We start from the raw sequence: 22340 nt of genomic DNA, 5'->3' as shown, positions 1-22340 counted from the left end.
AACTCCCGCTCCTCTGCCCCAAGCAAACAGTGACTCTCTGTCACTGCCCCCCGACCACTTAACACCTGTCGGGGGGAGACTACAGCAGTTCCTGCCCGTCTGGAGAAACATCACCACAGACAGGTGGGTGCGACAACTTGTCCAGTACGGTTATTGTCTAGAGTTAAAATCCACTCCACCCAACATTCCACCAAGGCAACGGCCTATGTCCGCAGAGCATTTGCACTTATTGCAGCAGGAGGTAGTGGTGATGCTGCAAAAAGGCGCAATCGAGCTCGTGCCGGAGGAGGAGGAGGGCACAGGGGTATATTCCCTGTACTTCCTTATTCCAAAGAAGGACGGATCTCTCAGACCCATTCTGGATCTGCGTCCCCTCAACCTGTATATACTTTCAGAACATTTCCATATGCTTACACTGCAACAGATTCTCCCCTTGTTAAACCAAGGGGACTTCTTAGCAACCTTGGACCTCAAGGATGCTTATTTCCACATTCCACTACACCCATCCGACAGGAAATACCTCAGATTCACTATCCAAGGCAACCATTGTCAGTTCAAGGTCCTACCCTTCGGAGTGACCACAGCCCCAAGAGTGTTTACCAAGTGTCTGGCGACAGTGGCGGCGCACCTCAGGAGGCAGAACATCCATGTCTACCCCTACCTAGACGACTGGCTCCTTCAAGCCAAGTCGGAACAACAGTGCGCCGCGGACATGTCAACTACCATTCACCTCCTTCACGATCTGGGCTTCTCGCTGAACTACCCAAAGTCGCATCTTCAGCCGGCGCATGTCCGGCAGTTTCTAGGTGCGACAATCAATACCCTGACGGCCATGGCCCAGCCAAACCAAGTCAGGATAGACAGCATGCAGTCGCTAATCCAAAAGTTCAGACCGCAACACTCGCTTCCAGCGAGAGTGTTCATGCAGTTGATTGGCATGATGGCCTCCTGCATCTTCATAGTCCCTCACGCACGTCTACATATGCGTCCGCTCCAGGAGTGCTTAGCGAATCAGTGGACGCAGGCTCAAGGACAATTGACAGACCTAGTGTTGGTTACCAGTCGGGCATACGACTCTCTGCATTGGTGGACTCCACACAACCTTTGCAAGGGCCGACTGTTCCAGGAGCCAGTGCCACAGATTATCCTGACAACGGACGCATCTCTCCAGGGATGGGGAGCTCATCTGCTCACTTACACGGTGCAGGGACTATGGACGACGCAGCAACAAAAGATGCACATCAACTATCTCGAACTGATGGCAATCTTCATGGCGCTCAAGTCCTTCCTTGTACATCTGTGCAACAAGGTAGTGTTAGTCCGGACGGACAACATGACCGCGATGTACTACATTCAAAAGCAGGGGGGCACCCACTCGCCACAGCTGTCTCATCTGGCTCAGGGCATGTGGAAGTGGGCCATTCAGAGGAACATTTTCCTCATGGCAGAACACCTCCCGGGCAAGGACAATCAGATGGCGGATCTGCTCAGCAGATACAGCCATCAAATGCACGAGTGGGAGTTGCACCCGTCTGTACTCCACCCGTACTTCCAGCAGTGGGGTCATCCGGAGATAGACCTGTTTGCCACAAACGAAAACGCAAAATGCCAACACTTTGCCGCCAGGTTCCCTCACCCACAGTCGCAGGGGAATGCGATATGGATGAACTGGTCAGGCAGATTTGCGTACGCTTTTCCGCCAGCCCCTCTGATACCGCTGGTGGCAAGAAAGCTAAGGCAGCACTCGATGACTCTCATCCTGGTTGCTCCAACGTGGGCGCGCCAAGCATGGTACACCACGTTCCTCGAACTCTCGGTGGTGCCGCATCAAAGGCTGCGCCTCACGCCCAGACTTTTGACGCAGAACCATGGAGACATTCAGCATCCAGACCCGCAACAGCTCAACCTGGCGATCTGGCTCCTGAAGTCCTAGAGTTTGGATACCTTCACCTACCTCCAGAATGCATGGACATCATCAAGGAGGCACGAAAGCCTACTACCAGAGCATGCTATGCTGCAAAATGGAAGCGTTTTGTCATTTACTGTACAGCCAATAACATCAACCCGCTAGATGCATCTATCCCTAACATCATTTGCTATCTGTTACATCTTTACAAGTGCAATCTGGCGTACACTTCTATTCGGATACATCTATCCGCCATAGCAGCTTATCTTCGGAATAGGCAGCATCTCTCTGTCTTCAGGGTGCCTGCCATTAAAGCTTTCCTTGAAGGCCTGAAACGAGTCATTCCCCCAAGAACACCGCCAGCTCTGGTGTGGAACCTCAATGTGGTCCTCACCAGACTGATGGGACCACCTTTTGAGCCACTGCACTCGTGTGAACTCCAGTTCCTAACGTGGAAAGTCGCTTTCCTAATAGCCATTACATCACTGAGGCGGGTTAGTGAGCTACAAGCGCTCACAATCCAAGAGCCATTCATTCAGATTCATCCAAATAGGGTGGTACTACGTACTAACCCAAAATTCCTTCCGAAGGTGGTGTCACAGTTTCATCTCAACCAAACTATTGACTTGCCGGCATTCTTCCAAAACCCACAAACGGTGGCGGAAAGAATGCTTCATACTTTAGATGTCAAGAGGGCGTTAATGTACTACATTGACAGGACACAACACTTTAGGAAAACATAACCGCTTTTTGTTGCCTTCGCGCCACAGCACAAGGGCAACCCTATTTCCAAAGCAGGAATAGCCAGGTGGATCGTTAAGTGCATCCAAATATGTTATCAAAAGGCTAAACGTACCTTGACAATACCCCCAAGGGCGCACTCCACACGCAAATTGGGGGCATCTATGGCTTTCCTGGGGAACATTCCTTTAGAAGATATTTGCAGAGCAGCCACGTGGGTTACTCCACATACCTTTACAAAACACTACTGTGTTGATGTACATTCCAAGCAGCAAGCTGCTGTAGGACAGGCTGTTCTCAAAACACTTTTTCAGGTTTCTGCAGCTGGCACAGGCAACCGCCGCTAATGGAGGGACTGCTATTTATTTTATGCAACAGATATGAATTTAGCAGCCCACATGCCTCGAACTGAATATGCTACTTACCAGTATGCATCTGTTCTTGGCATGTAGGGCTGCTAACATTCATATCGCCCACCCTCCTCCCCGGTGCCTGTCACAGCTGCAGACATACTCTTGTATTCAATCATTAGCATGGACATCCTTTACACTTTACACTCCATCTCTGCCACAATGGCTAAAAACAATCTGGGGATGGAGCCGATGCCCATGCGCACTGTAGTCCAGGGGAGGAGCCACCTATCTCAGGATACTTCGAAGACTCTTCCAGGACAACAATGTGCGATCATCCGGACCCAACACTAGGCGGCGATCTAATACAACAGATATGAATGTTAGCAGCCCTACATGCCAAGAACAGATGCATACTGGTAAGTAGCATATTCAATATATACACACATATATATACACATATATATACACATATATATATATATATATATATATATATATATATATATATATATATATATATATATATATATATATATATATATATATATATATATATATATATATATATATATATATATATATATATATATATATATATACACACATATATATATATATATATACACACATAGTTGTACCACTAAGATCTGCAAATAAAAAAATCAGTTACCTGAAAAGTTCGTGGTCTGTCTCCTGCTTCGCCAGTCCTGGGGGATTGGAGGTGGTAACACGGAGTATAGATAGATAGATATATATCTATATATATATATATATATATACTCCCATTGGAGGAACCATAGAGGACTGCGGGTTGCAGATAGTACCCACTCCGCCTGTAGTTTTATGTCCCCTTCAATTCAGGCCATGTAAAATCACTGTGTATCGCAGGATGTTGGCCAATACATACCGCAACTGAGGAAAACACAGTCCAAATTCGGGGACTTAGTTCAGTGACCGCGTACCCAGCACAAAATAATGCTCTGACTCAGTCAGCTGTCAGGCTGTATTCTGCCTCCCCTGATAGGTTAATAACATATTACATGGCACTGTTTTGAAACATAGAAAACGGGCTGCCATATTGTCTCCCAGCCCAGAATTCATTTGGTTATATTTGTTCTGTAAGATAAAGGCACCTTTAAGACAACTCACAACTATTAAGAGTTGTTTCCGTATGTAAAATATTTATTTGCATTCTTGAGGCTGTAAAGTGTAATCCTTCGCCCGGTTTTCTGTTCTGTGCTAATAAACTCGAATTTGACCTTTGCACTTTAATAATGAATGTGTTTATTAGTACAGATGCCCTAAATAGCATACTTAATTGGCCAACATTTATTTTCACAGCTACGACAAATGCACACCCCTATGTGTGTGTATATATCTCTTCACTTCCTCACTGGAGTCCGAGGAAAGTTGTGGTCAGCCGGACACTCCAGTTAAGATTGTGTGTGTGTATATATGCATATATATGTATATAGATATGTGTATGTATTCATAGTACACACAACTGGGCATAAGCAAAGAATTTAACCCCATGATTTCTGGTTTTGGTTAAATGGTTTGTTAAACCAGATATGCATGAAAAATGGCAAGATACAAGGAATATGTGTCGGTGCGGAGAGTAGAAGCTATTTATTACCATTTCTGAGGATGGGCAGGGCACTGCGTTGCAGCTCACTCGATCTTAGCTTCTCATGAGTCATGATGCTCCTCCCCACAGTAATCAAAGGTACAAACATAGCATACTACATAATGCGGATTTGCATACCCACCTTATATAAAACAATAAAATGTATGTGCATAGTTTCCTGCACAACAAAATTCTGCACACCATGATTTCCAACCAACGGAACTACTGTTATCAAAATGAAAGCATCCAGTCAACGATTATGTATATTTTATTTCTGAGGCTGTTAATTTCCTCTGCTTTATTTCTTTCAAACCCTTTTGTGACTCTTCCCACCACACACCTTAAACTAAATTTCCCCCTTACTCTTCTCGATATATCCACCCATCACTTTAGCTGTCACCCTTCATGATTTCTTCACTCGTTTTAATCTTCTTGGAGTTATGTGCACTGGAGCAATTGTAGTACTTTTGTAGAATATATTATACCCAATAGATGAAGACTTTTACATTTGTTTATGACAGCCTGACCTCAAGAAGTATAGATATGTAAAACACACAATGCTCACTGTGACACATTCTTTAAATAATTTGCAGGCTAAGCACCATGTGGAATTTAGAAAATGACATACGGAAACGGGATGTTTCGAATTCGAAGGTCATTGTAGCGTGGGTTTGCATGCTGTTTCTATCCTAGGGCACTGTACTAAAATGTCTTTTTAGAACGACTGCTGCAGTTTGTCATAACAAGTCAACTCGTTGACCCCTGGTGCCAGTCGTGTTGAATCTCATCTACAGTACTTTTGACAGTTGTTTCATATGACATTATTGTATGCTCAGATCTACAGACGGCTGATGGAGACTTGTACACACTCCCTTTTCAACTGGCCTGTAGACACTTTGTGCAGTGATATTGTTTCATTGCACTTAAGCATCTTCTCTCGATGAAATACAAAATGTATATCCAGCATCACTGCATGTGGCATTAATATGCAGTGAACATTTTTCTTCGCCACATTTGCTAGAGGAGTATTTGCATGGAAGTGGGTAGGAGATTAAGAAACTAGAGTTAGAAACACAAGATTAGAATTTATAAACATTGCCTCTAATGCAGGGCTTGATGTCGCACAACTGTTCCACCATTTACCAGTATGCAAGAAGTACATGTTGATTAGTGACAGAGAACAATTTGAAAGGTATGGCAGTGTACTTATATTGTTTTCTCTGTAGATGCTCCCTACGAAATTCATGGCATCCTGGCAGTGGCGATAGGTTTTGTTGGATAGCACTAATCTCTCTTCAGGATTCCAAATGGTATTGATAACTGTTCGTACAAAATACCCAAATCAAGATAGACTATGGTAGAATGCCGTAATCTAGCATAATAGTAAAATAAGCTACATGACTAACAGAGTTTCACAACCAAGAAGAATATGATTAGTGTGTTATTTTAACATAAGATCTGATATACTGAACCTTATGTCTGGACTGTTTCACCCTGCCATCATTTAGATCAGGTATCTCAGAGTAGCCTGTGAGCTACTGGTAGCTCTTCACCCACCTATAATTAGCTCTCCTGTGTGCAGCCCAGCCTACTAAATTAGAGGTATTGGTTGGCTGAGTTAACATATGCATTCAAAAATTATTGAAAAGTGTGTACTCAAGATCAAAATGTATGTTTTGTCAGTGCTTATATTAGGTTGTTTTTGAAAAAAAAATTGGAATTTCTAAAATGTATCTAAATTGCAAGTTGATAAAATCTTACTTGCATTGCAGCGAATGTTGTCTAAAAACAACACTAATCGGCATGATTTTTATTGAACAGAAGTAGCTGTTGTTATAGAAAAGGTTGGAGACCCCTGATTTAGATATTGATGAGTGTATTGTGTTTACATTTTAAAGAAATGCAACTTGTGGTATAGATGAGTTTTTCCATCCTTGTCTTTGCTTTTTTCACCACATAAAAATGCTTAGGTTGGTGATCGCTGCTATGATGAGAAAATGTATGATGCTGCAAAGTTGCTGTACAACAATGTTTCCAACTTTGGGCGCCTGGCTTCCACACTGGTGCATCTCGGAGAATACCAAGCTGCTGTAGATGGAGCCCGGAAAGCCAACAGCACCCGCACATGGAAAGAGGTGAACAAAACTGCAGAAATTTACGTTGGATTATTGTTGATCTTGTGCATGAAGCAGTGTAGACTTTGCGGAAATTAGAGCCAATTCACATAACAGATTTCCTCTCAACTGTTTTGCGAGAATTGAACATTTAAATCAGTTCTAGTTATGAACAGAAAATTAGCACAACATATTCTTATTTCCAGTTGGGTGTTTTTGACAGAATATGCTGGTCTTTCTTTGTCCAAGCCTGTGGCATCTTTGATTAGGTCAGTTAAAATATATAATTTTTTCTTTTTTTTTAAGAACTAACTCTTTGTAAGAAACATTCACTGGAAGATTACCTTTCAAAAAATATTTGATTAATATCTAACATTTTTATTTTAATCAGTTAAATAGGTGTTCAGTATGATAATCCTAAGCAAGCTAACTTTTATAGATGGTCAGTGAAGTGATAACAGTGCCTCAATGTCTCCTGAACTGCAGGTCTGTTTTGCTTGTGTCGATGGGAAAGAGTTCCGGCTGGCTCAGATGTGTGGTCTCCATATAGTGGTGCATGCAGATGAACTGGAAGAGTTAATTAACTATTATCAGGTAAGGAGGTGTCTGAGATGATGAAGTTTTAACCATGTCAGATTGTACATGTACATATAGCTAAACCATACAGACACAATTACATGTTTGTTGTGAGTAGATGCTTCCAAACAAAAGGGTGACTTCGAAGTTATTTTATGAAAGCTAGAAGAATGGTTGTGGTTTGTTCTTGTTTGATTGAGTAATGGCTGCATAAACACACAGAATGCTGTTAGTTCATAGAGGAATGTGTGTCCCCATGCGTAGTGATACTCTTTTTCAAATGAGTTGTATACAAATGAAGCATAATTGTTCATCATGGGATCTTCACCGAAGCATGGATACTGGGAGCATTTTTACAATAGATCTTTTTCTGTTTGAGACAATACATTATTTTTATATGTATAAACACACTTGCACCACTATTGAATAAACTAACAGTGCTAAACTAATTTGTTGAAACTATATTTCCTGAAATAATTTTAAAGGACTAAAGTAAAGAAAGAGTTGAAGTGAGTGAGATCTGGAGCAGCTCACCAAAATTTAAATTTGACCTTGCACCTTTAAACTTCCCAGCAGCCGTGGTATCCCTTTATACTGGATGCTGCTTCAGTTCTTTTCTTCAGCTCTGCCCTTTTCACCATTTTAGGTCTCGCGCCTAGCGTTGCAGTGTGCAGTACTAGACCTCATGTAGAGGGTTCTGAAAGCAGACCACACGCTTGTGCGTTTGGTTTTGCTTTCGCCGGCTGCAATTGACTTTAGCGTGCTTTAAAAAAGAAATACAGCACAAAATTGGGCAAAGGCGGGCGCATGTTCCGGCTTTGCTCCGCCCATTCCCATCGGTGTCTATTAAGTGCTGCAGGAGCGGCACAGACAACAGGCTCCCTCGCCCCTGCTCCTCTGTGGTGTGCGCGCACCTCTGGTTTCGATTCCCGCTCCTCTGTGGTGCGCGCGCACAACTGGGTTCGGTTCCATGCTTTTTTTTTCTTTTGAAGTTGCATTAGATTCATGTCAATGCACTGTGTGATGATGCGCTCTAGATGGAGGGAGAGGCGGCGCTCTTCTGTTGACCCGGGGGGTACCATTCCTGGAGAGGGAAGGTGCATTCCACCCTATCTAAGGCTATTCTGAAATTTGGAAGGCGGATTGTTGTATATGAGAGCAAGATATAGCGCTATGTATAGGACGCACAACACGTCCCAGCTTTCTTTTAACTGTTTTTTAAAACGAAAACCCGACCCTAAGTTATAGGAGCGCTACGCGTAACCATCACTTACATTGCATGACAGCACATAAGAAAGAAAAAAACTGCATATTGATTGTTTAGAGTCTTGGGGGATAATAATTTGCCCAAAAACACAGGGAACTGAGACAACGCTGATATTAGAACCATGCTCCTCATTTGCCCCATCAGCAGCTCTGGCTGCTACCCACGTCCCCTCTCCCCGGGAGACTTAGGTGTACGGACCATCTGCTCCAAATTCCCTTTTGACAGTAAATGTCTATATATTCTTCCATAGACACATGTGATCCTTAACGTACAGCGCTAGTATCGGGTCAGGATGCAACAGCATTTCCAGGCATTGGGCGGTGGCATTTAGGCGAGGTGGGGGGCGGGGTAGTGTCTTCCCAGCTCGTTCGAAAATGGCGTAGTCTGACAATATCAAAACGTGGGACCCTATACCGCCTGCTATTGGTTGTGACTTTACTTAGAAATGGGAGATGGAGGGTTAAGTGCATGGATTCTTCTTATATTACATATGAAGGAGTCTAATCACATCGTGAGTATTGGGACCACCTATGTCCCCTGCTGCTTTTAGTCATCCCATTCTAAGATGGCGCCTACGTAGGTGATATAAAAATGAACATCCATAAAATTTGACGAAGGTGCTAAAGACTTCGTCTCACTGTAGTAGACAATTGAACCCCAATGTGACTTGGACTCCTTGATAAAATTAATTGATGGAAACTGGCTGCATGCACAGGTGTTACATGTCTCATGGAGATCCGCAGCACACCACCCTGTCTCGCTCAGCAACAGGTGCTGCTGGACTGCAAGCAAGTTAGAGCAAGCATTTGCAATTTTGCAATGTTTTAGATCTCGCATTTGCGAGAGAAGCTATTAGTATTGTAAATGACAATGCTTTTTGTTTCAAAACCTAAAACATAAATAAAAGGCAAAATATTTTATAATGCCAGCAGCTCAAACTTGCATGAATGCGAGACCTATTACATTGCAAATACTTGTTTTTATAGAAAATGGTTTCCCTTCTGACTTTTTTTTTTTTTACTAACAGCCATTCAGGCAGGAGTGTGCTGCTCTAGATCACACTTTGCACACTCCTGCCATCTAGTGTTTGGTGCCAATTTTAGCAGTAGTTTTTGTTCAAATTAGCTGTTTCGGTTTGAGGTCGCCCATGATCGCTTCCCATGTCCCACTATGCACCACGAAAAGACATCCCCTTTTTTTCTAAACAATTGTTTTTAGGTGTACTTTTCAAAACTGCAAGCATTTTGTTAGACTAAAAGTACTAAAATGTCTTGAAGCAAGAAATGAGCACACTGTACTATCGTCAACCACTAATGAATTGACCAGAACAGATCAATAAAAGGTATTACGAGAATAACTCTTGGCTGGGTTGAGCTAAATAAATAAATAAGACCAATATGTCTGCATATTTGGCTTTAGCACGGTACTACGGAGAATGAAATAGTTCAGCTCCCAGACCTCTAAAAACAAACAGGCTGTCCGTTACAGGAGGGAATGTTTTTAAGCACACTACAGTGCTGGGGCTATCCTAAGACAGTGACTGAGTTTGGGATCGAGGAAACTTTTCCATTGAGAGAAACTGGAGGCCCCTTGAAGGGTGCTGTAAGAAGCTGGCTCTGTATATACTATACCAAAGTGAGGTATAGTATGCAAAAAGTCCAGTGGAACCTCAAAGGTAGGCAGAGGTAAAAGTAGATAGCACCTTAGGGTCTATTTGTGATGGTATGGTCGAGCAGTAAGGACTTTTCAGAGGGTAATGTTAAGCATTTGCTGTACACACTCAATCAGCAAATGAGTATCACACACACTCAAAGATTGAACTCAGACCAATTCTGTATGTATAAAAATATTCTTTCAGTTATTTTTTTTTTCTAGAACCAAGCGAGCCCGGCACAGGTAAGTGATTTATACTGTGCAGAAATATTACAGTTTGAATTGCAGTTGTAAATATACTTTGATTACAGTAGAATCACTGGTAATGCAATGCTTTGAAATATTGTACATATACTTTGTATTGACTTTTCAATAGAATGTCAAGTAGGTTACTTTACCGATTACTTTTCTTACACAGTGTGGTATACCTGGATACTGCTCTAGGATATTTCTTGTTAACAGGTAAGTAAAAGAGTTTGTTATTTGGTTACAGTTTTATAGACTTTTATAGATTTTCAAACTCCACACTTAGAAACTTTTTCATAGAAAAACAGTTCATGTTATCCTATGGGAAGAAATAGTGTTATCAGTTAACAGGTAAGTACTTTGTTGTGGGAGTTGGGTTTCTGGTGTTAGACTCAGGGGTTCCCCAGGGTCAAGGATGCACTCTTTTTACACCCTCAGCTGGACTAGGGCGCCCGGGTGCAGAGTGATGAGGCCCAGTGTTATCCAATGGGGATAGATGGCCTCGGGTTGGTGGGTGCTTACGAGCAGGCCACAAGGTTGTGGGAGCAAAGCTCCCAGACTTAAGCTTAGGGCAAATGGGAGTTCAAGTGAGCACCAAAAGTGCACCCTCAGCGGCACTAGGGTGGCCAGGTGCCAGGTGCTGGTTTGTCTTCAGGTGCTCTGTTACTTTCAATGGGGATTCTCCGGTTTGTAAACACACTGCAGGCTCGGCGACAAATGTCTTCTGAGTGCAACCGCCACATGGAGAGGTAAGTTGGGATGCTGGGGGTTGGTTGGAAACAGTTGGTTTTGTCACCCAAGGCCCTGGGGCGTCAGGTGCAGGTATGTTGTTTATTGTTGGATCTTCTTACAAGCTCCTGGTCGCGGTTGGGGGGGACCTTCCAGTTTGAGGCTGCAGGTGTCGGTTTGAGGCAAGTCCGGAATCACTGGTTCTTGGGTCTGGCTCACCGGGGAGACCCCCTCATGGTGTTGGGCCACTCAAATTCAGGCCGTGGGCATCGGGTGCAGAGTGGTGCAGACTCGCAGATTTTCCTGGAGCTGGAGCCTGTTGGTGAACAAATCCTGTGTTCACAGGAGACAAAAATCTTTTCTTTGGAAGGCAGGGCAGATCCTTGGGGTTCTTGAGGTTGCTGGCTGCAGACACACCAGAGGTTTGCTTCTGCAGGTTCGAGGTGGGGACAGGCCAGTAGGGCTGGGGCTTAGTCAGTGGCGTCCTCCTCCTCTTAGTCCATCACCGCTTCTTCAGTCCTTCTGGTCGGTTCTTGTCTGAGGAAGCAAGGTTGGGGGTTGCCCCTAAATGCTAGATTTAGAGGAGTTACAGGTAAGTAAAGGTCGAGACCAATGGGTCCATCCCTTGGGGGTGGGTACACACCCTCTATTATGCCACCCTCCAGTGGGATGGGGGCATATGCCCCTCTCTGGAGGGCTGGGTCCCCCAATCTGCAGTATTTTGGGGACTGAGAGTTGTGCTTACTGTCCCACCTGAGGGATGGGGTTGGCAAAGGTGGGCACACACACCTTCCTCACTTGGTTTTCCCGCCGATTCTCCCATCCAAAGTGGGGTGAAGAACCCGTGGGGGTCAGTTGCTGAAAGCAGAAAATGGCTGGGGTGGCTCACAAAGGTGGTAAGCCTTTGAAGCTTGCCCTTCGTGGACCCTGCCCATCCTGGGTGGTGAGGCTTGGCACCTTGTCCCAGGATGTGCATTGTTTCAGACCCCCGAGAGCAGCAGGCTCTCTGCCCAGGGGTCCAAAACATGTCTGGTGGTGGCAGCTTGCGAGCAGCCGCTCAGCCAGGACACTAGAGTTAAGTTGTTTTTCAAGGGGCAATTCTAAGATTCTAAGATCCCACTGGCATCAGTGTGGTTTTAATGTCCTGAGAAGTTTGATACCAAACTTCCCAGTTTTCAGTAAAGCCATTATGGTGCTGTGGAGTTCGTAATAAATTCCCAGCACCATATACTCTTAATGGCATTACTGCACTTACGATGTCTAAGAATTGGTTTAGACACTGTAGGGGTACAGGGCCCATGCACCTGTACCCTCAACACTGGTGTAGTGCACCTAGTTCAAGTGGTGTCTGACCTATGCCAGGGCAGTGGGTTGTAGGCATAGCACACATGGATGTGTCCTGTCGATTCTTCACTTTGTTCTGCACCAAAACACGCAGCCTGCAATGGCAGTTTGTGTGTGCTAAGGTAGAGGGCCTCTAAGGGTGGCACAATAAATGCTGCAGCCCCAAGATGCCGTCCCTGACCACAGTACCCTTGGTACCTATGGTACCATTTACAAGAGACTGACATGTGGCCAAAGAGTGCCAATTAGGTTTTGTAATAATGCAGTTTAGAGAAAGAACATAGGCTCTGGGTACCTGGTTGGTAGTAACACAGAGCACACTCGAAGTAAATAGACAGTTTGGCAAAAAAAAAGTAGGGGCAACCATGCAAAAAAAGGGCACTTTCTTACACAAAACTTATCCCAACATGACAGTAATGACATCTTAAGGCAGGTTCCCCTTTAACAGACGTTGCGTCCTCTGACTGAACAGTCATGAAGTTGCATGGTTAGTATGATAGCATCTTGCATTGCAATGATTCCAAATACATGTTTGCAGATCTGCCTGCTGCAGGAATGTATGTCCAGAAAATGATCCCTGGCCAATGGTCAGTGGAAGAATCTAGTGTTGATGGAGCTAAGTTTTCAGCCCTAACTAAAATGGCGTAACACAAAGATGTTATTACTTTAGCAGGTTGTTCCTCGAAACCTCAAACCCCCACCTGCTTCAGCAGCAAGTTATCATATTATAGCTGCCTCCACAGGGTGGGGAGCACACTTGAGCAACCCCCTAATTCAGGGCCAATGGTTTTCTCTGCAAAAGAAGATCAGTCTTCTGAAACTGATTGCAGTACATTTGGCACTAGAAACTTTCTTCATGATGATTCGCAATAAGATACTGTGCATCCGTACAACAGGCCTGTTCACAAAACATTACGGTCGGCTATGGTACCCAGATCTTAAGATATTGTATCTTGCAATATAGCACCTGAAGGATGGATACTCCTAACTGCAGATTACTCACCTTAGAGTATCTTCCAGGTGCCAGACAGGATCTAGAGAAGTTGGTAGTAGTGCTCCTGCATTCATCATATGACTCCATGCAACTCCGCTCTGACACCATACAGCCCCGTAAGTGACTGAACAGAGACACAATTTAACCATTAGGCCCATGTAGGAAGCTGTTTTTTTTTATATGGTATGTCATGTAAATAGTCAAGGTATTCCCTTACTAGTGGACAGAGGCTTGCTCTATCAATCTCCAGGTGCTCTTCTAGTGGTTTATCAGAGAGGAGTGTTATATATCTGCAAAATACACACATTCAATAAATGATGCAACTCAATAAGAAGATCCACACCAATTTATTAAAAAAAAACATCTTTATATATGTTTTGGCACCAGAATCTATATGATCAGGGAAGTACGTTTGCGATAGAAATTCTTTCTTTAAGTTTTCAAAAGTCTACACTTCGTGCATTTTTCTGAAGCTGCAATGTTATCCAATGGGAGTAAAAACAAATATGGTATACAGGTAAAGTACGGCGACTTAGAGACCAATCTCCTGGACTTAAGGTGAGTATGGAGCAAGGTCCGAGGCAGCTCCAGCAGGTCACCTCCAGTGGCACTAGGCCGGCTGGGTGCAGTGGTGCAATAAAGCGTTGAATGCTCATTGTTAGCTGTGAGGATGGGTCTTTGTGAAAAGAGGATGCATGTTTGGAAAGGGATAACGGGGGACTCAGGCCTCAGATGCTCGGGGACACCTCTGGTCCTCTTATCTACGGGCCAGGGGTGATGGGTGCAGAGGAGTCCGTAGGCATCGGGTTTTTGCCACCGGAATCGATCAAATAGAGGGGGCCTGCAAACAAAGGATGCAGGTGGCGTCAAGAAGTCCACAGTGGGGAAACCCAAGGTGGGGTTCGAGTCTGGAGGGTCTGGCACCGTTAACCCACTTCAACTCGAGCTAGGCGACTTGGGTGCAGTGGTGTAATCCGGCATGAGGTTTTTGCAGTCTTGGAGCCTCCCAGTTGTATGTTGGTTCCTGCAGAGGAGCAGCTCCGCTGTTCCACAGAAGTTCTCTTCCAGGGGATACTCATCAATAGTGATTAGCACTGAAGTATCCCCGTCCATATGCGGGATCCCGGAGCATATACAAATATATATGTGTATGTGTGTGTGTGTGTGTGTGTGTGTATGTGTGTATGTGTATGTATGTATATGTATGTGTGTGTGTATGTATATGTATATATGTGTATGTTTATGTATATGTATATGTATGTGTGTATGTATATGTATATATCTGAAAGAGACACGTTAGTATTAGATTCCTTACCTTAGAATATCCCCAGGCGTCAGACTGGATCCGGAATTTTTTGCATAGCAGTACCCTTGCGTGTCGGTAGGCGTCGTCTGCGGCTCCGCGTCTGGCGTCGTGGGCGCCGTGATGACGTCGTCGGAGTACTTAGACGCCGCCTCCGCGTGCTGACGTCTGTTATTCTTTTTTCCGCGCCAGCAAGCGCAGATCTGGAAAAAGCAGTAACCCTAGTCACTTTTTGACTAACTTTTTTGATCCTTTTTGATCCTATTTCGAGTCTCTCGACTCCGACACGGTGCCTTTAGGGATGCCCGGCTTCAAACCTTGTGACGATTGCGACCGGCTGATGTCGGTCACGGATCCTCACCGCATCTGTTTGTTGTGTTTGGGCGTCGACCACGACGACAAGGCCTGCTCCGACTGCCGGGCCCTCTCTTTGAAAGCCAGGCGGGAGCGGTCCCGTAGGCGCCTCGAACTCCGGCAGTCAGCCCCGCGCCGTGAGAGGTCCCGATCCCATGGGAGGTCGAGGGACAGGTCGCGGGCTCGGAGCCATCACAGCTCCGAGAGTAGGCCGCACTCCTCCGGGTCGAAGTCGTCGTCAGGTAAGAGGCACAAGAAGTCCAAGCGGCGTCATCGCTCCTCGGACTCCCCCCCCCCCCCCCCCTGACGCTCGCGCGATGCGGCCGGGGGGTTCGGGTGACACCGCCCACGCGGCTCTGTCGGAGTCGCGGGCGCCGCGTGCAGCTCCACACCCTCCGGTCCCTGGGCTGAACGCGACGCCGGAGGAGGTCGAGCGCTTCCTCGTGGCCATGAGGAAACTCTCTCCTCCGACGGGCTCCGCGGCGCCTTCGGGCCCAGCAGACCCGTCTGGGGGCCCTAGCGGGTCGGCGGCTCCGGCCCCGACGCAGTCGGGTGCTTTGGCGCGCCGCCGCCGCCTTCGGGCCCGGCGCCGGGGGGGTGCAGTTGTTCCGACGCCGCCGGCGCCTTCGGGCCCGGCGCCGAGGGGTCCAGTTGTTCCGACGCCGCCGGCGCCTTCGGGCCCGGCGCAGCAGGATGCCGCTGGTCCTCCTTCAGGATCTGGTTCGTCGCCGGTGGATCTGACGACCTCCCCGGCGTCGGACCCTCAGGTGTCTCCTCCGGCGCCGGCCTCGGGCGGCGCCGTCCCCGGTTCCACCTTCATTCCTGTTCCGGCGTCGGGACGGCCCCGATGGGCGCCGCTCCAGACGCCGGTTGGAGAGTTCCCTCTCTACGAGCAGGCCCCATTGGATGAGAACCCTGAATTTCAGGAGATGGGTGATGAAGAGGACTGGGAGGGTCTGAGGACCCTCTGACCAGGGAGTGTCAGTCTCATGAGGACTGGACAGGAGACCTTGGGGAGGCCAGTGGCCTGGACACCTCTCCAGACACTGGTTTTGTCTCCCCTCCTTCCGTGGCATCGGAGGAGGGGGCAACTTAGTGTGGTGCTGATGAGGGCTGCCAAGGCCTTGGGCCTTGAGCTCCCCGTCGCGGCCGTGAGGACTAACCTCCTCACTGAGGTCCTTAAACCGCAGTCAAGCTCGGCCGAGCCTCTGCTGCTTTTTAATGAGGCCTTGACCGACGTTCTGCTGGGCACTTGGTCCAAGCCCGCTACGGGTTCGCCCGTAGATAGGAACGTGGCCAGACGCCACCGCCCAGCCCCGGGCGACCCATGTTTCCTGTCCTCCCTCCCTACCCCCGAGAGCTTGATCATCCAGGCCTCCAATTCCCAGACCGCATTCCCGTCCGCCCCCCCGGACCGGGAATCCAAGAGGTATGACCAGTATGGGAAGAAGATCTTCTCATCACTTAGCCTCGGCCTGCGGTCTTCTAACACCGCCTGCCTCTTGGGACGTTACACCCACTCTGTGTGGGATAAGGTCGCGGAAGTGCTGCCAGAGTGTCCGTTGGAGGTGCGGGCCAAACTCGGCCAAGCCCTTGTGGAGGGCGGGATGCAGCCAAGTATTCCATCCGGTGTGGGCTGGATACCACTGACTCACTGGGTAGAGCGATGGCAACGACGGTGGCGGTCAGACGCCACGCCTGGCTGAGGTCCGCCAACTTCTCGGCAGATGTCCAGAACACGCTTATGGACATGCCGTTCGATGGCCGTCGCCTCTTTGGCGACAAGGCAGACCATGCGCTTGAGCGTTTTAAGGACTCCAGGGCTACGGCCAAGTCCTTAGGCCTCTCAGGCCAGCGCCAGCAATCGGCTGCCTATCACTCCTTTCGTGGCCACAGAAGGAGTGCGCCCACACGTGCCGCCAGCCACGCACCGCAGGGCAATACCCAACGCGGTGGCGGCTGTGGGAACCGCCGTCCAGGTGGTCGGGGGCAGCGGCGAGATCAGTCCACACCTTCCCCCGCAGCATCCGCCTCAAAACCCTCCTAGTCCGTGCTTTCAGGCCCATGTGACGCCAGTGGGGGGCAGGGTTCGCCATCACCACCTCCACTGGCGCACAGTCACATCGGACAGGTGGGTGCTGCAAATCGTCCGAAGGGGCTACTCCCTCCCCTTCGAGGCGACTCCTCCAGCCATGCCACCGCAGAACCACCGTGTATCGGGGGATCACTTGCGACTTCTGCAGGAGGAAGTTACGGCCCTCTTGGCCAAGGGGGCCATCGAGCGCGTTCCTGGGCCAGAAGTAGGGTGTGGTTGCTACTCCCACTACTTTCTGGTACCCAAGAAGGGCAAAGGGGGCCTACTCCCTATCTTGGACCTACGGGACGTCAACGGCTTCCTCCGGAAGGAGAAGTTCAAGATGCTGACACTGGCTCAGGTCCTGGCTGCCCTGGACCCAGGAGACTGGATGGTAGCGTTGGACTTGCAGGACGCTTACTTTCACATCCCCGTCCTGCCTGCCCACCGGCGCTACCTGCGGTTCATGGTGGGCCACGAGCACTTGCAGTTCACCGTGCTCCCCTTCGGCCTTACCAGCGCCCCACGGGTGTTCACAAAGGTGATGGCATTGGTCGCAGCTCATCTGCGCAGGTTAGGGGTTTCAGTCTTCGCCTACCTCGACGACTGGCTGTTGTAGGCGGGCTCGCCCCAGACAGTCGTCAGCCACCTCCAGACGACGGCAGACCTCCTGCACCAGCTGGGGTTCTCCATCAATGTGCCGAAGTCACACCTGTGTCCCTCTCAGAAGCTCCTCTTCATCGGAGAGGTTCTGGACTCGGCGCGGTTTCGGGTTTATCCGCCCAAACAGCGGGTCCGGGATACTCAGGCTCTGATTCCCATCTTTCAGCCGTTATCCCGGGTTTCGGTCAGGTTGACGCTGTGGCTTCTGGGGCTGATGGCCTCCTGCATCCTACTGGTGCATCACGCCAGGTGGCGGATGCGGGCTCTGCAGTGGGACCTGAAGTTTCAGTGGGCCCAGCATCAGGGCAACCTATCCGACCACGTCCTGATCTCGGAGGGCACTGCGAGACAGCTGCAGTGGTGGCTTACGGACCGCGATTGGGTCAGCGGCAGATCCCTCTCCCTTCCCCAACCGGAGCACGTAGTTGTGACGGACGCGTCCCTCCAGGGCTGGGGTGGCCTCATGGGAGAGGCGGAGATCAGAGGCCTCTGGTCTCCGGCGGAGACCCGGCTCCACATCAACCTGTTGGAGCTCAGGGCGATTCGTCTGGCACTGAAGGCATTCCTCCCCTCTGTCCGGGGGAGTGTAGTGCAGGTGTTCACGGACAACACCACCGCCATGTGGTACTGCAACAAACAAGGCGGGGTGGGGTTGTGGATCCTTTGTCAAGAGGCTCTTCGCCTTTGGCAATGGCTGGAACGCCAGGGGGTGACCCTGGTGGCTCAACACCTGGCAGGTTCTCTGAACGCCAGGGCGGACGAGCTCAGCCGTCGGTGCATGATGGATCACGAATGGCGTCTGAACTCGGACGTGGCGCAAGGCCTCTTTCAACGATGGGGAGAGCCTTGGTTAGATCTATTCGCCACCGAAGAGAACGCGCAATGTCATCAGTTCTGCGCGTTGGAATTTCCAAGGCGGCACTCGCTCGGAGACGCTTTTCGTCGCGAGTGGAGTTGCGGTCTGTTGTACGCCTTTCCGCCTATACCACTTCTGCCCAGAGTGCTGAAGAAGATCAAGCGCGACCGGGCCCAAGTCATCCAGAGCTACTCAGTATGTCAGTCGATCCCCCGGTTCGTCTGCCTCTTCAGGAGGACCTTCTGTCGCAGCAGCAGGGGACGGTCCTCCACCCGAACCTGTCCAGTCTCCACCTCCATGCTTGGAAGATTGAGCGGCGACAGTTGAGGCCATTTGACTTGCCTCCTGAAGTCTGTAACATCATTCTGGCAGCCAGGCGTCCCTCCACAAAGTCGGTATACGCCTGCAGGTGGAACAGATTTGTGGCATGGTGCACAGCAAAGGCTGTGGATCCTCTTTCTGCCCCTCTTTCTGAGGTTCTTCTCTTCCTTCTTTCTCTTGCCCAGCAGGGCTCTGCTCTGGGCACTATCAAGGGCTACCTTTCTGCCCTTTCAGCCTTTCTCAGGCTACCGTATCAGCCTTCTTTGTTCAAGTCCCCTATCGTAAACAGATTTCTTAAGGGCATCACTCACACGTTTCCTCCTGTTCCGTTTGTGATGCCTCAGTGGGACTTGAACCTGGTTTTAACATTCCTGATGTGCGCTCCCTTTGAGCCACTTCACAACTGTCCTCTTCGCCTTCTGACTTTGAAGACTGCTTTCCTGGTTGCCATCACCTCTGCCAGGAGAGTGAGTGAGCTCCAGGCTCTTTCTTGTACTCTTCCTTTCCGTCCATCCGGACAAAGTGGTGCTTCGTACCAAACCTTCTTTCCTGCCCAAGGTTGTCACGGCCTTTCACATCGGGCAGTCTATCACCTTGCCAACCTTCTTCCCGCCACCGCATCCCTCTAAAGAGGAAGAGCGGCTCCACCGTCTGGACCCAAAACGTGCGCTCTCATTCTACTTGGATCGCACACGCCAGTTCCGGGTGGATGACCAACTCTTTGTTGGTTACGTGGGCGCTAAGAAGGGGAAAGCGGTGCACAAGAGGACCATCTCCCGGTGGATCATCCTGTGTATCCAGGCATGCTACTCCTTGGCTAGGAAGGAGCCCCCGGTTGGACTGCGGGCTCATTCTACCCGAGCGACGGCGACTACCACTGCCCTGGGCAGGGGTGTGCCCTTACAAGACATCTGTCAGGCAGCTAAGTGGGCATCGCTGCACACGTTTGCGAGACACTACTGCCTGGACAGCCAAGTCCGGAGGGATGGCTTCTTTGGCCGTTCCGTCCTCCAGGACTTTCTGGTGTGATTTTGGTTCGCAGACCCACCACCGGGGTTGGTATTGCTGGGGTATCTATTCTAAGGTAAGGAATCTAATACTAACGTGTCTCTTTCAGATGCACAAGTTACTACTTGTGTAACGATATATCTGTAAGACACATTAGTTAGTATTAGATTCCTTACCGACCCACCCATCCTCCCCGTTCTGCGAACCATTATCTAGGGTTAGGGTTGTCCCCTTCAGGGCCCTAGTTTCAATGGCACCAGTGTTGGTTTTAACATGGATCTGCGTTTCTGGCGCGGAAAAGCTGTGTCTAAGAACTGACGTCAGCACTCGGAGGCGGCGTCTAAGTACTCCGACGACGTCATCACGGCGCCGACGACGGACGCGGAGCCGCAGACGACGCCTACCGACGCACAAGGGTACTGCTACGCAAAAATTTCCGGATCCAGTCTGACGCCTGGGGATATTCTAAGGTAAGGAATCTAATACTAACTAATGTCTCTTACAGATATATCGTTACACAAGTAGTAACTTGTGCATATGTATATGTGTATGTATATATATGTATATGTGTGTGTATGTATATGTGTGTGTATGTATATGTATATATATGTGTATGTATGTATATGTGTATGTATGTATATGTGTATGTATGTATATATGTGTGTATGTATGACCAAAAAGTGTCCAGCACTACCACGTCCCACATGTATAAAATAACCATAAATATGCAGCTCAACATGTTTCCAATAGGGCAAAATGCCAAAATGACATGGGGTTTTCTTGCATAAAAAGTAGTATTACACATAAATACTGTAATAGAAAACATACACTGAAATGGTGTCATACAAGAAAACCTTTATTTTCATAAAGAAAAGCAGGTAATAGAAGGCATTTCCCCTAAAGGCTGCATAGGTGAATAAACATCACAGTACAGTAAACAAAAAACTGGCACCTTGCCTTTAAGGCTTCCAAGAACTTGGACTCTGTGCCTTTTAAGACCTCCAGGAGCCCCTTTGCTCCCATCATGCACCAGAGGTGACAGGTCAGATCTATTTTCCGGCTCCTTCTGTGAAGATCCTGGAGCTTAACAGTTTTTGATTATTTCTAGTCAGAAATATTTTTTCTCTCTTTATTCGACATTTTTGATTGCTGGTTGATATTTATTGATCTTTTCTGACATTTTTATCATACTTTTTCTGTCAGAATGCCAGCATTATTCCACAAATGTCCAACGTGTGGAAAAAACATGGCTAAATCTGATCCACACTCTGTGTGCATCGTTTTGCCTCCCTCTCATAAACCTGACACTTGTAATTATTGTCAACAGTTTTCTAAATGGACTCTTAGAGACAGAGTGAGGATTAGACTTCATACCATGCTGGAGAGAGGCAAGTCATCATAAGAGTGGCCCTGGGAGTAACCAAGGCCCTTCTCTTCAGGGACATCGAAAAAGGCGAAGATCTACCTCTCCAGAGTCCAGGTGGAGACAGATTTCTGACTGCTCACTGTCCGCGTCGAGATCGCTGTCGAAGAAGCATCCGAGACACTCTTCAGTGTCGAGGGACAGATCGCCGTCGAGACGATGCATTCTCTGTCGCCCAAAAGTAAGTCTAGGTCGAGACATAATTCGGACTCGAAGTATACTGGTCCCGAGAGACCTGATAAACACCCATCGACGTTGAAACATTCGTCGACCGCGAGGAACACTCTGCCACCTTCTAGGAGGTCGGCGTCGAGGAGTTCGCCAGCGAAGACTCTACTGCAAGCTTACCGACGGTCGACGTCAGGATCTCAGTCATAGTCGTGGCGCTCGCCGTTGAGAAGATCTACGCCGAAGAAGCACTCAAAACGTTCAACGTCAATCTCTAGTTCGACGGCGTTCGACGTGGAGTGCTACGCTGTAAAAGGGGGACACTACCAACCAGAATATAAGATCCTTAAGTATTGCCCGGCGGTGTCGCCTCTTAAACCCACAAGGAAGTTAAACTACTGAAGAGGCAGGCGCTGGAGACTGGAAGGCAGGAAACAAGGTTTTTATTCTCTCCGGAGGAGAACACAGCAAAACAGACAGCAGGTATCGTTCTGAGGTGCTCTACTCGCATCTCTGAGGCCTGGCCTCTTATACACAAGTTAATCACTTTATTGCACGAAACACATTCTCGTTAATACTTTGATGTACGAAAAGGCATCCTCGGAATCTCCCCTTCAGGT

The 22340-nt window shown here is 48.2% G+C and overlaps 1 protein-coding gene across 1 annotated transcript in view; it reads left to right on the top strand.

The window, feature by feature from the left end:
* Positions 1–22340, top strand: part of CLTC (clathrin heavy chain) — a 987367-nt gene that overhangs the window by 653739 nt on the left and 311288 nt on the right. The window contains exons 23-24 of the mRNA XM_078679837.1: positions 6598–6762; positions 7228–7335. Coding sequence (XP_078535963.1) covers positions 6598–6762; positions 7228–7335 — 273 coding nt within the window. The remainder of the gene's footprint in view (positions 1–6597; positions 6763–7227; positions 7336–22340) is intronic.

The sequence above is a fragment of the Lissotriton helveticus genome, chromosome 3_1 (genome assembly GCF_964261635.1).
Source record: "Lissotriton helveticus chromosome 3_1, aLisHel1.1, whole genome shotgun sequence".
Classification (NCBI taxonomy): Eukaryota; Metazoa; Chordata; class Amphibia; order Caudata; family Salamandridae; genus Lissotriton; species Lissotriton helveticus.
Note: the sequence above shows the minus strand (reverse complement) of the source record. Positions and strands in the feature narration are given on the sequence as shown.